A 17,570-nucleotide genomic window follows, 5' to 3' on the forward strand; every position below is an offset into this window, starting at 1 on the left:
ACAAAGGGAGCGGAAAGGAGCCTTCTATACCTAAGACAAAGGTACTACATTAAAGCAAATAAAGCAGATAAGTTGCTGGCGAGACAACTACGTGCTAAACAGAAAGACATAACAATCAAAAGCATTACAAACATGAAAGGGGAACACGTTACAGGCACACAAGACATAGGGGAAGTCTTCAGAGAATACTGCCAGAAACTGTATACCACAGACCAACCGGAGGCAGATGCACAGGACACATATCTGAAATCCCTCACATTCCAGCAAATCTCACCGGCAGACAGGCAGGCCTTAGAAGACCCCATAAGGGAAGAAGAAGTTAGAAAAGCAATAAATGAACTACCGAAAAATAAAGCCCCAGGCCCGGATGGCTATACGGCCCCATTTTATAAAAAATATGCGGACCAATTGACCTCGGTTCTAACCAGGTTATTGAATTCCTTTAAAGAAAGTGGCAATGTGACCCCCACCATGAACTAAGCGAAGGTCCTGGTATTTCACAAACTAGGGAAGGACCCATCCTGCCCGGCCTCATATAGACCAATTTCACTGATAAATATAGATGCCAAAATATACACAAAGATATTAGCAGCTAGGCTCTCCCCGCGTCTCCCTAAATTAATTCACCTAGATCAATCAGGCTTTATCCCGGGGAGACAAACACACGACAATCTCAGAAGGGTCACCCATCTGGTGGAAAAGATGGGTATAAAGCGAATCCCAGCAATTCTCCTGGCACTTGATGCTGAAAAAGCATTTGACCGGGTGGAATGGTCCTTGTTATTTAAGACACTTCAATGTATGGGATTTGGGCAACACTTTGTTGCCAGAATTAAAGCAAACTACAACGCCCCAACTTGCAGAGTGGCCATCAATGGGGAGGTATCAGAAAAGGTGTACATATCACGGGGAACAAAACAAGGGTGTCCACTCTCTCCCCTCTTATATGCTATATTCCTAGAACCCCTACTGATGAAAATTAGGGAAGCTGCGAATGTTAAGGGGATAGAGATGGCAGGAATGCAACACAAGATTACCGCATATGCGGACGATATGCTGTTGGCACTAGAGGAGCCGGACCGATCGCTAGCTGCAGCAATGGGAGAGCTAGAAACTTTCGGGGCCATCTCGGGGCTAAAAATCAACAGAAACAAATCAGAAATACTAATACTGGCAGGAGACGGGGATAAGATTAAGAGAGAAGCAAGGGCACTCAACCTCAAGATAGCAGAGGAGGGTATTAAATACCTGGGAATTACTCTCACACACAAGGTAGACCAACTGTACAGTAAAAACTACCCGCAGCTACTTACTAGCGTTCGAAGAGACATAGAAAGATGGAACCCATTGCTGATATCATGGTGGGGTAGAATTCAGGCGGTAAAGACGACCATTCTCCCAAGGCTCCTATACCACTTCCAAGCCCTGCCGGTGGGGATTCCCTGCTCATTCTTCAAATCACTCCTGAGGGTAGTCTCAACTTTCGTGTGGAAGGGGAAAACTCTGAGGCTGTCCAGGGCGGTATTAACCTCGTCAACTAGGGAAGGAGGGATAGCACTGCCCCACTTTCAAAAATACTACCAAGCGGCCCAACTCAAGGTGCTTCGGGAATGGCTGGGAGAAGACCCACAACAGATATGGGCAGCACAAGATAGGGCGGTGGCCAGAACCCCACTAGTGGAACTACTCTGGAAGCAGAAACAGCACAGAGATCCCAACATGGGGATCAGCGTCATGCTGAGCACGACCTTGGAGGCGTGGGATACCCAAACAAGAAAGGGCGCAATGACCAACACAATAGACCCATTCACACCCATATGGAGGAACCCGCAGTTTCCGCCAGGGTTGGAGCAGGGCACATCAGACAACTGGGAGGAGGCGGGCATATCGAAAATTGGGGAAATGTTTTGCAACAATGAAATTATTCAATACGAATCATGCCTCACACTCCCAACAAGAACCACACGGAATAGATATAGCTATGAACAACTTAAGCACTGGCTAAAACCTCCCGAAATAGCGAAGGCGGCTACGAGAACCCTAACCCCATTTGAGAAATACATCACAACCAACTCAGGGGCAAAGAAATGGATTTCTACACTATACTCCTTTATAAACAAACAAGGTGAAGAGATCAAATGGGCATATATGCGCAAATGGGATAGAACGCTGGGAAGGGAACTCACAAGAAAACAGTGGGAGGACATCTGGGCCCAGATCCCCAAAATGACAAGAGCGGTGCAGATGAGAGAAATGTGGATTAAAATAGTGACTCAGTGGCACTAACACGCCTGAGAGACTGCATACTATGTTCCCAGGAACATCTAACCTTTGCTGGAGGGAGTGCGGAGAAGCAGGGACGTGGAGACACATCTGGTGGGCCTGTAAAGGAAAAGTGCCGTTCTGGGAAGAAGTTAAGGGAGAAATGGGCAAGATATTTCCAGATGTGGGACAACTAGACGAGACCGTATGGATGTGTGGCATGAGAGATGACACTACAAGAAGCTACACGAAAGCACAATGGAGAAGCTTTGTGGGACTTCTCATCGCGGCATGGGCAACAATTGCCCAAAATTGGAAAAAGAAGGATACACCGCTAATATTTACGTGGCTTCAAAAAGTATGGGCGCAGCTAGCAATGGAAAAGGTCACTCACACAATCCAAGGCACTAAGAACAGGTTCACCAAAGAATGGGGCGGGGTCTTGGAACACCTGCAGTCAGACTTTATGGATCAATGGTGCCCCCACAACATAAAGGTCACAGACACTTTCAACGCATAAAGAAATCCACGAATCAAGTCACATGGTCCTTGGGTGGGAGGGGGCAGGGCGAGTTGGGGGTGAAATGTTGGTACAAAGTTTTATTTGTTGTGTTTATGAAAATAATAAAGATATGTTTTAAAAAAAAAAGACACCCCCAAAATGGTACAATCACATTCTCCTTACCAACACGTTTTGATACAATATTGCCTTTATAATTCTGTCTTCGATCCTTTGTTGCATTGGGGGGCATGGGATGAACCTATCGCATAACCAATGAGGAGCGGTTTCAAGGCTAGCTACATTTAAACATTTCCCCATTGTGTTAATGTCTAGAAGCCTTATGTCCTTAAATAAAGACCAAATAATTTTAGTATTTCGTTTGTATGTTAAATTGCATGTATCTACTCAGCATTTTCTATCAATGAAAAGTAATTGGAACCTATATTTTTTTTAATTATTATTTTTTTTTATTGCCATTCTGCTGGCCAATATTACTGGTGTGTGGTTTAAAATTTCCAGGACCTTGATCACCATCTGGCTGCATTTCCATGTTTGAATATGATTGTAATAAAAAACTGTTGCCTTTCTCGTTTTAAATCTTTAAGCGCTTATCTTGAATTTAAAAGTAGAATAAGTAATTTCAACTAAGTCACGCAGCCATCACTGTTTCATTCTTCTAGTTTAGACACACATGAGCAATGTATTTTGGGTATGCAAATTCTGCCTTATAGGGCAGTGCTATTTTATACATAGCTTTTTCAACCCAAGACAGTCACGCCGCGAGTATGTAGGCAACACACTTCAATGCTAGACCAGTCTCTTTGGTAGAACATTAAATGTTTGCCTGTCTATAACAAAGGTGTGCATTTATAATTTTAAAAAAACGTAACTTCTACAGAAATTGAGCAGATAATCTACCCCTGTAGATAGTGATACCAACATTTTTCAGATATGCAATTCAGTTTGGTCAAGCCTACCTCGTAATGTTCATATTTTCTTGCTTTACAATTTCCTGCCCTCTTTTGCATTTTCGTCTCAAGGTAGACAAAAAGTAATTACCTTACACACAAGATAAACCTACATGCTAAACTCAAAATACATTTCCCGCTAAGTTTATATCACTATAATCCACTTTGAATTTTTTTGTGGGTATAAAAAAAGTTTAGGTGTTGTGAAATATGCAATTCTATTGAGATTTTCTTTACCTTTGTGTTCATTCGAGCGTTTATCCACTTTATAATGCTGCTTGCTCGCAGAAGTAGACTCTAGAGGCTGGCATAATGTCCAATGGTGGTAACACAATAGCCGACCGAGCTAGACTTGGCTTTTGTCGTTGAACGTGCCAGCTTCTTAAAACTCCTACTCTGTTAGACTGGATTATGTTGTGCAGTGAAACATTAAAATGCCATATAGCGCACTGGTGGTGTGGCTCTGCTTGCATAATGTACAGCCTATGCTGTATCTGATTCTCACTGCATTTTATTTTCTTCATGCAGTGTGAGCGCATCGCAGAGGAGTACGAGGATGAGCTGATAGAATTCTTCTCCCACAAGTCTGATAATGTTAAGGACCGACTGTGCAGCAAACGCACAGGTATTGTATTGTCTGAGATCCTGGATGAGTGGTGACTAGTTTGTGTGCAAAGGTGTCGCCCCCAACCTTTGTTAAATTTGCATCTTAAACTGTTAAGCAAAATTTTCATAATCGTGATAAATCTGACCTGTGTCAACCCCAGAACCTTTTGCTTGGACTTGGTGAGTATTTTCCATTGTCCCTAGGTGAAGGGGAATCTTTGTCCCCTCTCACCTAGTCTTTTACTCTTTTTATGGGTGGCCTTTTTATGTCTCCATAGTGTATGGTTGGAGTTATAGTTTCCTATAACTTTTGGGCTTAGGGTGTGTTGCCTCTGTGGGCTTCTCTTAATTTCTCTTTAATGTACTTGGGTGAACTACTGTCCTCAGGGATAAAGAGGGATTGTCATCACCTTTACATTTTATATAGTGAGCCAGCACACCCCACTTTATGTGGAGTGCTGGTAACTTTACCTGGTAACATTTTTGCTAAACTTGCAAGTTTACTTGAATGGCTGTCTTTCTTTTTGCCATTTTTAAGTATCCTTAGTGTTTCTGAGGTATTCCACTGAGGTTGTGTCCGCCTAGAATGGCAGAGGAAGTTTTGTCTTTGGCGGGAATCCTTTGTATTCCCCACCTAGGCTCCACAGTGTCTGAGAAGGCAAGAAGAGGGGAGGGGGGTTCCAAAACTCCACAGCCCTTTACCTTCCACTTTGCCTGAAAGGAACCAAGGCCCAGTGGGGAGCTGGCTGTCTTGATTGGACAGCCGGGCGCCCCTTTCTTTAAACTGCAGGGATAGATTGCAGAAATTGTGCTGTAGTTTCTGATAAATACTCTGAACCTGGAAGCTGCTGACAAGTCGACCACTGGAGCTGAAACCGAAGAGGGAGATAAAGAAAGGACGTCTGTAGCAATTTCCAGCAACTAGAGCGCCTGCTGTGTAACCAGAGCCTGACGTAACCCCTCCTTCCAATCAACGTGGGGGTCCCGAATGCAACGACTACTACCCAGAGGCCGGTGGGATCCACTAGTCTCAAGAAGACCTGCATTCTGAGCCATCACATGACGTGCTTCTACCTTGCTGGGCTGCAAATCGCCAATACCTTGGGACCTCGAGCCTGAGTGCAGAGCATGGTCTTCCGAAGTCCAAATCCATCCGAAACTTTGGTGGACTCCTGCTGGATCCCGAGACATGATTCGAATCCCTGAAGTCCCCTCACCAGAGTGCAAGACTGAGAGCGTGAAGAAAATCCGACCAGTGATATTTGTTCTTCATCTGGCTGCTGTAAAAAGGCACCAAATCCACAGAGCCGCGAGAATCCGCTAAGAAACCTTTGCTGGGAGCCTCCTCTAAGTGCTGCTGCAAGTTCCCATCCAGTGTCCATTTCTTTTGTCTCCAGACCAAGAATCCTTTTCTCCTAAGGTATTGTGTGGGCTTGGGTAATACTTACCTTCAGGGTGGTGTGTATTCTGTGAGGCTGAGTAGGTGATTCGTGTGGTTGGCAGTTTTCCCATACCACTTGCCCAGGCCTAATGCTGGAACACATATAGGGAGCGTTCTGTGAAGTCCCTAAACACTTTAACTAACTCTGAAAGTGAATACTTACTTCTTTAAGAAGATCTCCTATGAAACTTTGACTTTCCTGCAACTGAACCCTATCTCAACCTGCATACAGCTGGCACCTAGATCAGTAGGGTCCCTTTTCTGCCTCTGAGAGAACTCATGCAATAGACTAGGGAAGGACTGGATAAGAAAAGGATTCTACCTTGAAAGTATAAATGTACTTACTTGCTAAAGAGTTTATTGTGGGAACTGTATCTCTGTGAAAGAAGTTACAAAGTGTCATTAAGTTTATGCTTTTTGAGTTGCATTCTGCCCCTCTAAAAAGTGTATAAATTGCTTTACTAACTTTCAAAGTTTTTCCCTCCCTTCTAAAAAGTAATACGTGTTGGTACTGTTTTATCATTGATTAACTGAATGAGTGTAAAAGCTACCAATAGGGTTTACTTGCCTTGAATAACATTGTGTAATTCTTAAGTAGCTGGAGCGTCCTTTTAAAAAGTGTGTGTGTGTATATATATAATATGTGTGTGTGTGTATAGAGCTCTGCAGATTCCCGTCCCCCAAATATCTGGAGAGCCTCTTCCCTTCAAACCTGTGAGCTCTCACCGTGGGGAACACTGTCGGGAGTGGTTGCGGTGTCTGGGGAGGCCCGGCTGGTGCCAGCTGACCAGAGTCTGGTCGGTTTGGAGAGTGAGCAGAGGGCGCACACAGGCCGAGGAGAGAGTGTGTGACAGACCCAGTTCCATCCCAGCGGCCTAGGCCATGGTGGAGCCGCCAAGGGCTCACTGTAAGGCTGCTGCGGGAGAGCGAACACCAGTGCGGTGTCGAGCCTTCAAAACCAGGGGCAAACAAAAGGGGGTTGGTTAAGGCAACAAGGGGCCGCTCAGAGGAGTGACGGGGGAGTCCTGGCATCCCAAAAGGCTGGGGTGTTTAAACTGCAGGCAGTCTGGTGAGCAGCAGGAAAAAGCTGTCACATGCGGTGGGTGAGGCCACCATAGCGAGAGGCCATCCCCCAGTACTGAGGGCTAGGAGCTGACTGGCAGGGGCACCCCTGGTCAGTTCATTAGCTCCAGAAGTGTTTTGTGGGCCCCTGGGACAGGAAGCAGGCCTGAAAGGAGTTGGAGGTGATTGGTGTGCCGAAGGGTGGTGATCCATGGAAGTATGACCGCAGGCGAGGACGCTGGCCCGGTCAGGGCGGTTAATACAAGAAGGGTTAGGAGGAACAGTACAAGGCCCTCGAAAGAGCCAGACGGAGGTCTACAGTAGAGCTGCCTGGTCGCAGTCAGGCCAGGTCGGAAGGGGGGGGGGGTGGGGGAGTGTCCACGTAAAGGCCGCTAAGACATTGAGGAGTGTCGCACACTGGTCACGGCAGGAGCATGGTGGATCTGAGCGGCAGAGAAGAGCGGGTGCAGCTGGTGGGCCCAGAAGATTGACACTTGTGAGGGATCATCAGACCCTTGGAGGCTGGATAGCAAGCCCACTGTGGGGGTCCAGGGCCTGCATCGCTTCCATAGAGATTCCAGGAAGGACTCGGGGGTGGCCGCAAGCGTTAAGCGAGGTGCGGAGGAAGGAAGGAATCCTCCACACCTAACAAGAGATGACCTGAAAGACCTCTTCCACGAAATCTGGGCCATCAGGAGTGATATTCAAGCCTCAATCTTAGACCTGAACGGGAGGGTTGATAAGTTGGAGGACTGGATGGAGAACAACCACCCTTAGAGACCCGAAATATGAGGCCAGGCTGACTGATCTAGAAACACGAGAGGAAGACCACACCCTGAAGCTTGATGACCTCGAGAATAGGGAATGCCGGAACAACCTACACATTTTTGGAGTGAGAGAACAGAAGGGGGGGATACACCAGCGGAGGTGGCCAGGAATGTCCAAGAGTTGATTAACACTTATCTTCTTGTCGAGGAGGAGGAGGAGAAGAGGTCAAGCTAGAGAGGGCCCATGGAGGAGGTGGTGGCGGTGGAAGGGCCCGAGGTCCATAGTGGTCCACTCCTCGGATACCAAGAGAAAATGGAAGTCCTGGAGAGGGTGAAGCAAATGGGAGTGTCCAATACAGTGGAGACTTGGTTAAGGTGTTCCAGGATCTCTCCGGGCTCACCTTGTCACGTCAGAGAGATTGCTGTCCCCTCACTCAGTGGTTGTCGGAGAAGGGGATCAATTACCGTTGGGCTTTCCCCTTCGCCTTGACCTTTGAATGTGGAGAGGCAGAATATAGGATAACCAGTGGGCATGTACTGCAAGCATTGTAGGACATGGACATGGACATGGATCTGGAAGCTCGACCAGAAAGTGGGGGAGGGCCCAGTGAGCAGAATCTAAAAAAAGAGGATGCAGGGTGGCAGGATGTTCTAGAAACCGAATACCCCATCCCCGGTGAAGTGACATGAATGAGGGGTTAAGGGAGCACATTTCTGTGTAGGCTCCTAAGGGGCGCAAGGTACCTTGGGTGTAGTGTGGGTGGGGGAGGCGTGGGGGTTGATTGAAGCGATAAGCGGGATGGGAAGCAGAGTTAGTAGACTTTGGTGGCCCATTGCATAATGGGCGTCTCTACCTTGGAGGTAATTGTTGGGGGGGGGGGTGAGGTGTGGGTCGGGGGAGCACTGGGGTGAGCATGGGGGGAGTTCTTACTGAGTTGCGTTTGACATGTTTTGCAGATCACGGTGGCCACAATCAATTGTCCTAGCCAGGGACAATCGGGATTCTTCAGGGAGGCCCTAGCAGAGATACTTGGGAAGTTAGGGTTCTACTACTTTTGGGAGGGACCTCAATATGTGGGCGGACCTGGCGGTGGATAGGAGTGACGGGCAGGTGGGGGGAGATTCACAGGCGGGTTGGGGTTTGGGTGACCCTTTGGAGGAACAAGTGTTGGTAGATGTGTGGAGGAAATGCCAACCAGGGTGGCAATCCGACGCTGTTGGCCCTGGATGCAGAGAAGGCCTTCGAAAGGGTAGACTGGGGCTTTCCCCGGGGTGTCATGCGGAAGTATGGATTTGGGACCAAGATACTGAATGGGCTAAAAGTGCTATATTCAACTCCCCTGGCTGGAGTGGCAGTTAATGGTAAACTCTCTAGAGTATTTGAGCTGCAGAGGGGTACGAGGCAGGGTTGCCAGCTCACCCCCTGCTGTTCACTCTGTTAATGCAGCCTTTGGGTGAACGATTAAGGCAGCCCCCCCACAAGTGGAAGGAATTTGGGTCAGGCACAGGGATTTCAAGTTAGGGCTATATGCTGACGATGTCCTGTTAAACCTATGCAACCTGCACAGTTCGGTCCCAGTAGCAATAGCATTGATTGAGGAATATGGGTCATTTTTGGGGTTTCGGGTGAACTGGCAGAAGTCTGTCGTCTTCCCTTTTGCAGCGGATGGTGAGAGGGCCGCTGGGGATGCAACTTCAGCTGGAGAGGATTCAGTACCTGGGGGGGGGTCAACATTACCAGATCCCTGGAGGATTTAAGTTGTGCCAATTATCCCCCCTAGCTGGAACTGTTATACAGAGATATGGCAGTGTGGGGCAGGTCTACCTGTTCATGGATTGGCTCTGTGAATGCCCTCAAAATGAACCACCTCCCGAGGGTATTTGTTTCAGATGTTGCCAGTTATAGAGTGTAAGAAGGGCTCTTGAGAGAGGCTAAGGGGCGGATGCTTTGGTTTTTATGGCAGGGGCAGAAGCCAAGGGTGGCCTACGACACCCAGGTGCTCCCCAAGGATAGGGAGTGGAGGGAGGTTCTCCCAGACCTGACACTGTTCTATAAAGCCACCCAACTGACGGCACTGCTGCTGCATCTTTGTGAAGACTGACAAACCAGTTTTCCTTGAGAATCGGCACCTATACCCAGCAATGGTGGGAGAGTGGCCCGTGGTTCCGAGAGAGCGTTCCCCTAGGCGGATCTGAGAACACCCGATACTGGGGTCCTGTGAGAGGTGTGGAGGAGAGGACCAGGGACGGGAGGGGTCGTCACTGGGGCATCTATGGGCTCCTCTGATTAGGGACGACCTCCCTGAGCTGGAGCGATATGGAGAGTGGTTTGAGGCAGGGCTGGCTAGGGTTGGACAGCTGTGGGTGGGGGCGCAGGGGCTAGGGTGGTGGTCACGATCCAAGAACTAGAGGCAACACTTAACATTGGGAAGTTGTCAGTGTTCTTATACCCGAGGCTGAAAGGGGTGCTCACTTCAGGGAAATGGAGAGAATCAATACGACAGGAGCTCAGTGCGGCAGAAAAGATTTTGGACATGCATAGGGAGATGAAGGGGCTCATTATGCAGCTCTACAAGGCACTGGTGGAGGTGGGGGTGGGCAAGGTAGAGGGGCTTCACTCAAGGTGGGAGGGGGACTTAGGATTAGAGCTGGACGACCGCCTTTGGTTGAAAATGTGCAGGAAAGCGTTCAGGACCTCGATAGCGTGTCAATATAAAATGTACGGATGGCAGCATAACCCGGTGTGACTTTCTAAAATGTTCCCGGCAGCGAGTCTGTACTGTTGGTATGGGTGTGGGGAAAGAGCGGACTACTGGCATATGTGGTGGGGGGGGGTTCAGAAGGTACAGAGTTTCTGGGCGGAGGTCCTGAGATGGATCAAATGGGTGGAGGGGATCGACATTGCCCTAGACCCTTTGGTGGCACTGTTTTACCTTGAAAGACAGGGGGGGGGGTGGAGGGCTAGGGCCTGCTGGGCAAGATACTGGAAAATGTAGAATTTGCCGGAATTTGGTGAATGGGTGGCCAAGGCCAAAGATATCTATCTAATGGAGAAGTTAACCGCAGCCTTCCGTGGGGGAAGTTCGGGGTTGTAGAGAGAGTGGTCTTTTTGGTCTCTCAGGCAGGTCCGAGTGAGTGGTCTGCCTGGGGGAACGTGGCGCAGCCCCAACAGCAGCTATTTCAATGCATGTATGCCGTAAGCTTCAGATGCCTTACTGTAGATTGGACCTTTGTGGGACTGTTTTTAATTTGAGGGAAGGGTTCAGGTGGATGTTCAGCACCCGGCGTGTGGTTTAAAAGTTGTGGGAGAGGGCGTTATATACTGGGGACACAAATTGGTGTAATACCCAAGGGATGGCTGATATGGTGATTTTCTGTAGTTCTTTTTGTGTGAATTCAATAAAAAATGTGAATTTAAAAAAGGATATAGGCCCTAATCACCTTGATTAGGTCCTGCAATCTAAACGTGTAACCCTGGATTGTGCTTCCCTGAATTGCTTTGGTGCTTTCTAAAATAGTTTCATAAATTTCTTACTTGCCTTAGAAACTATATTATACACTTCTTAAAAGTATACTGGGTATAACTAGCTATCAGATAAAAAAAATGATGTACCAATAGATCCATTACTTAACTTGAAATACAGTGGGACTCATTACACGGATGGCGGTAAGGGTTTACCGGTACCGGTATTTTACTGGTACCGGTAAATCCTTACCGCCTTACTACGAGGTCCCTTTGCGGGTTGGGGAATTTAACGCCTGCTTTTTGCAGGCGTTACAAACCAACCCGCAAAGGGACCCAGGGAGCTAATTACTGTACCGCAATTTGCGGTACCGTATTTGGCACCTTCCCCATTACCATAGAGCCCTATGGGGCAAAAATGGGAATGGGGAAGGGCAATGGGGGAAGGGGGAATTACCGCCCCGCCAACCTTGGAATGGGGCGGTAATTCCCCTTTCCGCCAAGACGGTGCCGGTATTTTACCGGCATGAACCATGGCGCTAATAGCACCATGGTTCTCCGCAATCCGTGTAATGAGGCCCATTGTGTCTTTCTGAAAGTGAAATAGAGGTTTGCTTTCCCAGATTTGCTTAGTGCATTCTAAAATAGCAGTGTTCATACTTCTCATAGATTTGCTTGAGGCCTCTCCAGAAAGTATGATTTGTTTTACCAGCTCTGAACAGAGCTCTAAAAAGCAATGTTGCAAGGTGGTTGGTTTATTATGTGATTTCATAACTGATCTGCCACCTCCTTGAAGAACTAGACCTTGATGTCCTTGGTCTTACTGAGACATGGTTCACGGCCAGCTCTGTCACAAGCTTCGACACACTCCTCCCTGATGGCTACAAGATCCGCTCCGCACCCAGATCCTCCCGGTCCAGTGGGGGTAGCCCATATCTTTCCTGAGTGGATTCCTGCCTCTATCATTCCCACTCAGACCTACTCCTCTTCTGAATGCCTTGTCTGTAGGCTCGCTCTCTCTCCTACCCATTCTCTTACGTGGCTACCGTCTTCCAGCCTCCAGGTCAAATCACCTCATTTCTCTGAGTGGGTGGACCTCTCCTCCTCCCTCCTGGCCTCTACCACTCAACTCCTCCTCCTCGGTGACCTCAGTATCCATTTAGACTCTCCTTGTTCCTCCTCTGTACTCTTTTGTGACGTGTGACTCCCTCTCCCTGTCCATCCTCCCCTGTGGCCCAACTCACTCTGCAGGGCACACACTTGATGTCTTGATCGCCTCTGACCTCCCCCTCTCCATCCCTCTGAACACTCCTCTCTCTTGGACCGATCATACCCTCAAAGACAATACCGACTCTCTGTCCTCACCAAGAAGAGCATCCACAATCAAGCCTGTGTCTCTGCGGCATCTAACAACTCAGCCGAACTCTTTAAAATCTGCAATGAGCTGGCCAACCCTGCTGCAGTCTCTACCCCTCCTGTTGACTCCCAGGCACTTTTCAATGCCCTTGCCTCTCACTTTATCTCAAAAACCCAGGACATCCTGTCCACCCTCGCCTCCCTGCCCCTCCTCTCCCAACTCCGTCTATGCTTGCTGACCCTCCTTCAGCAATCCTCCTTCTCTCCTTTCCTCTTTTCTCCCCTGATGAGGTCGCTAGAAGTCTGATCTATTAAAGCCTCTTCAAAACAGGTTCATCCCTGTTGCTCTAAAACCCTCAAGGACCACATTGACACCCTCGCTCCGGCCCTTGCCGATTTTTGCAACCACTCCTTTGCCTCAGGATCCTTCTCCTCCACTCTGAAGCACTCCCTTGTGCATCCTCTTATCAAGAAACCCACAGCTGATCCTTCTTGTCCGGCTAACTATCGCCCAATTTCCATTACTCCCTTTCTGGGCAAACTCCTAGAAAAGCTGGCCATCTCTCAGCTTAACCTTCATTCCAATTCTGTTGGCTGCCTCCAGGACCACAAGTCTGGCTTCAGAGCTGCCAGAAACACGGAAACTGCTCTCCTGAACATACGTGAAGATCTGCTCGCCAACCTTGACTCTTAACATTCTCCAGCATTGGATCTTTCATGGATTCACATGCTTAGTATTGGATTCACATGCTTAGAATATTCCCCGTCGTCAGACTGGGACCCCTCGGTACATATATATAGCCTTTTCCAATAGGAAAACTTCCGACACTTTTGTGTCCTATCTACGTCCTTTTAGGACCCGCCTACGCCTGCTCCGTAGGCCGTCCCAGTATAAGAGGCCCGCCCCCGCGGCTCCCCTTCAGATTTCAACCGTCTCCAAAGTAGTGGGATCTCCTCGCGTTGTCTTACTATTTTGTACAAGGTTGCATTACTGGAATTTGAGTACAGAAAATGACATCCGTTTCAGGAAAAGCGCTGTTCCGCCCATGCGCGACGTGCGGCTTGAAAAAAGTTTACGAGGGGGACGAACATATGGATTGTATATATTGCCTCCACCCTCATCATTCGGCGGATAACTGCGACATATGCAAAGGGTTTTCTCAAAAAACCCCAAAAGACCGCAGTCGACGACTGGTGGCATGGCTGAATGATGGAGCGGGGGCATACCCCCCTTCGGAGGTAGGTTCCACACAATCGGCGAAAACATCACGCCACGCTACCTCGTCGGAACCACCGGCGAAGAAATCTCGACTGACGGAAAAAGAGTCGTCTGGAAGTCACTCAACGAGAGACTCCTCGTCAAAGAAATCCTCTTCATCAAAAAAGCATGAAAAGGAAAGGAAATCCTCCTCGGGCGATCATCATAGATCGACCACGAGTCGAGAGTCGAGTAGAAGCAGGCCAAGTGTGGAAAAGGCGGGACCGCCAAAACCACCGGCTAACTCACCGTTGTCGACGGCGGACCAGTCATCGGCCTCCACCTTGCCACTTACGCAGGTGGCATCCACCGCACCGACAACGACGTCGACGATGGCCTTGTCGACGGGGGTTCTACAGGAGGCCTGAAATTTTTGATCCGATCCCTCCTGGATACTTTACTACAAGAACAGGCTGTGTTGCTGTCCTCGGAGGACGAGAATGAGAGAATAGCTGGCCCAGCAGACCTAGGGCTACGAGTGGCTGACAAGTCGTCGACGAGGGGATCCGTTATACCGGTATCTGCCCCTCTTCTCAATCCTCAATCTGTTTTGTCGTTGGAAATTCTGTCCACGCTTCAGTCGTTGTTAGTCGTTGGACCAGAGACTACCTCAGGCAAACCTACCACAGGCAACTGTCGACGAGCCGGGCCCGTCCCGTCAACCGGCGCACCTACGCACGCCAATCTCAGCGCTGGCACAAGAGGAAGGTGAGCTGCCAGATTCGGAGTCTGACAGGGGAGCCAGGTCGGATATCTCATCATCCCCCTCCAGGGATCCAACCTGGGAGTCAGAGGTGGAGTTGGAAACCCCTAGAAGCCCAGCTCACCCGTCCCCTCCGGACGACATTGCGTCATTCCGTTCTATGATGGAGAAGGCATGCAAAGAATTTGGTTTGTCCCAGGAAGAACAGAAAAAGGACTGTTTTTTGTTCGACCACATGGGTAAGAGAAGGAGGTCTATGTTCTCGATACCAATACTAGACCATGTATGGAAGGAGGGGTTGCAGACAGTGCGTCACCCGTTTTCAGAGCCGGCAGTGAAAGGACGCCTGGAAAAAAAGTTTAAGGCTCCAGAGTCTACCCCCAAGTGTTTATCCTCCCAACCAACGCCAGACTCGGTGGTGTTGGCGGCAGCAGCAGCGAGGAAGGCGAAGGCCCAGCACAAGTGCACGGCGACTCCTGAGAACGAAGCGAGACGCCAAGATGCCTTTGGCAAAAAAGTGCTATCTATGGGAGCGACCACAGTAAAGGCCGCAAACTCTCTGGCAATTGTTGCCAGATACGATAGGGAGATGTGGCACAGGCTAGCTCCGTTGCTTGATCATCTTCCGGAAGAGCATAGGAAGGCAGCAATGTTACTCGTCCGAGAAGGTGAGGAAGCCTCAAATCACGCAATAAACATCGCGGTGGACCTCGCTGAGTCAGACTTCAAGCAAGTCAATAATGGGGTCGTATTACGTCGACAGTCATGGCTTAAGTGTACCTACTTCAGGCCAGAAGTACAATACAAAGTTTTAGATATGCCCTTTGAGGGAGACCTTATTTTCGGTGAGAAGGTGGACGAAGCCCTAAAGGGAATGAAAGAGGACTCGGACACGGCACCTTCTTCGGGTGCCCTCCAGAGTGGCAGAAACTACAAGTCTTCTCGTCCTTTTAGAGGGGCTTCAGGTAATTCAAGATTCTCTGCATCTGGAGACAGATCCTTTGGCAGATCAGCTTACCCCTCCCAGGGATGCAGACGTGCCTCCCAAACGGCAAACCGTCGCCGGAACTTCCAGACTTCCAGGAAAAGACCATCATATCCGTCGTCGTCGAGAGACGAGCAAAATAAAGATCAGCAGTGACATACAACACACCGTTCTGGGGGGAAGAGTTTCAGCGTATGTCGACGAATGGGAACGAATAACGACGGATCAATGGGTGCTGGATACTATAAGAAACGGACACTCTCTACAATTCAAACACAGCCCTCCGCAAATTCGACCTGCGTTCACCGCTCATTCCCATCTGAAGATACTGCAACAAGAGGTAACACTCATGTTAGCAAAGGGCGTGATAGAATTAGTTCCAACATCACAGAGAGGTCAAGGAGTCTACTCAAGATATTTCGTCGTAAAAAAGCCGAACGGCAAATGGCGTCCCATTTCAGACTTACGCGATCTCAACAAGTCTTTAAAGAGCCTGAAATTCAAGATGCTCACTCTGCAGGAAGTGATCCGCGCCGTTCAAGAGGGGGATTTTCTAGCGTCCCTGGATTTACAGGAAGCGTATTTCCATATTCCAATGTGTCGGAAACACAGGAAATTCCTAAGATTTGTAATAGGGCGGACTCACTACCAATTCATGGTTCTTCCTTTTGGGCTTAAGACCTCCCCCAGAACGTTCACGAAATGCCTGGCTCCTGTAGCGGCCTGGCTAAGGAAGCAAGGCCACCATGTATACCCATACCTCGACGACTGGTTGGTAGGGGGATCCTCCCCGGCGTCGACCAACACAAGCTTACAAGCCACCATGCAGCTTCTACAACAGCTGGGATTCGCCATAAACTTCGAAAAATCCTCTCTGCAGCCATCGAGATCGCTGGTATTCCTGGGGGCACAGTTCGAGACCCAGTTAGGACTAGTGAAACCTTCTCTCGACAGAACCTCAAGACTCCCATCAACAAGCATGCCGACTACGTCGAAACACCAAGATCTCAGTGAGAAAATACGTTTCGGTCCTAGGGGCCATGGCATCCTGCATCCATCTGGTGGAAAACTGTCGCCTATTCATGAGGCCAGTCCAGGAATTCCTCGCGGACCGATGGACGCAGGCTCAAGGATCGTGGTCAGACAAGATAACCATCGACGACAAGCTGCTTCGGACCCTTCAGTGGTGGCAGAGTTTCCACAATCTGAACAACGGCGTACCCCTACAGGAGCCGGAGTTTCAGCGAACCATAGTCACGGATGCGTCCCTAACCGGATGGCGAGCTCACATGGGTGCTCTCCAAACGCAAGGTCGCTGGTCTCCAACGGAGTCACTCCTACACATAAACGTGTTAGAGCTCAGAGCAGTACGATGGGCCTTGAAGGCATTCCTACCACACATCAGGGGCTCGCGAGTACGAATACTGACCGACAATACAACGGCCATGTTTTATCTGAGGAAACAAGGAGGGACGCGATCAAGAACTCTTTCCATAGAAGCCCAGAAAACATGGCATTGGGCATTAAAGCACGAAATTTCCATCGTGGCTCATCACCTTCCAGGAGTGAGGAACTCCCAAGCAGACTCCCTCAGCAGAAGCATGGCCCAGATACACGAGTGGGAAATGGACACAGTTCACCTGATGAAAGTGTTCGAGAAATGGGGTCACCCCCCCTCTGGACGCCTTCGCGACCAAAGACAACAAGAAATGCGAGCAATTCGCAAGCAGATGGCCTCAAGAGGGCTCCAGGGGGGAGGCATTCTCCTTCCCATGGACGGACATGTTCCTCTATGCTTTTCCCCCATTCCCCCTCATACGGAGGACAATACAGTGGATACGCAGATACAATTGCCAGGTAATTCTAGTGACACCATACTGGCCAAGGCAACCGTGGTTCTCCGACCTGCTTCACCTGTCGCTGGAACATCCCATAGGGTTTCCCAAAGCCCCGAACCTACTATCCAGGGGAAAAGGTACGGTGTGGCATCACGACCTTGACAGTCTCAACCTTACAGCCTGGCTCCTGACTTTTCGGAGTTCGGTGCTTTAGACGTTTCGGAGGATTGTCAAAAAATTCTGCAAGCGGCTAGAGCCCCTTCTACAAACAAATCCTACTGCTATAAGTGGCGGAGGTTCTGTGAATGGTGTAGGGGACAACAGGGCCTACAACTGTTGTCGGTGACGCCGGAACAAGT

At 49.1% G+C, this 17,570-nt stretch overlaps 1 protein-coding gene across 3 annotated transcripts in view; it reads left to right on the forward strand.

Annotated features, from left to right (window-relative positions):
- The window catches only part of CNPY2 (canopy FGF signaling regulator 2), a 219,448-nt gene that overhangs the window by 95,910 nt on the left and 105,968 nt on the right, over positions 1-17,570 (forward strand). For all 3 annotated transcript variants that reach the window (XM_069653740.1, XM_069653741.1, XM_069653739.1), the window contains exon 5: positions 4,261-4,357. In XM_069653740.1, the coding sequence (XP_069509841.1) occupies positions 4,261-4,357 (97 nt within the window). The remainder of the gene's footprint in view (positions 1-4,260; positions 4,358-17,570) is intronic.

The sequence above is a fragment of the Ambystoma mexicanum genome, chromosome 3q (assembly GCF_040938575.1).
Source record: "Ambystoma mexicanum isolate Mex_15411 chromosome 3q, UKY_AmexF1_1, whole genome shotgun sequence".
Taxonomy (NCBI): domain Eukaryota; kingdom Metazoa; phylum Chordata; class Amphibia; order Caudata; family Ambystomatidae; genus Ambystoma; species Ambystoma mexicanum.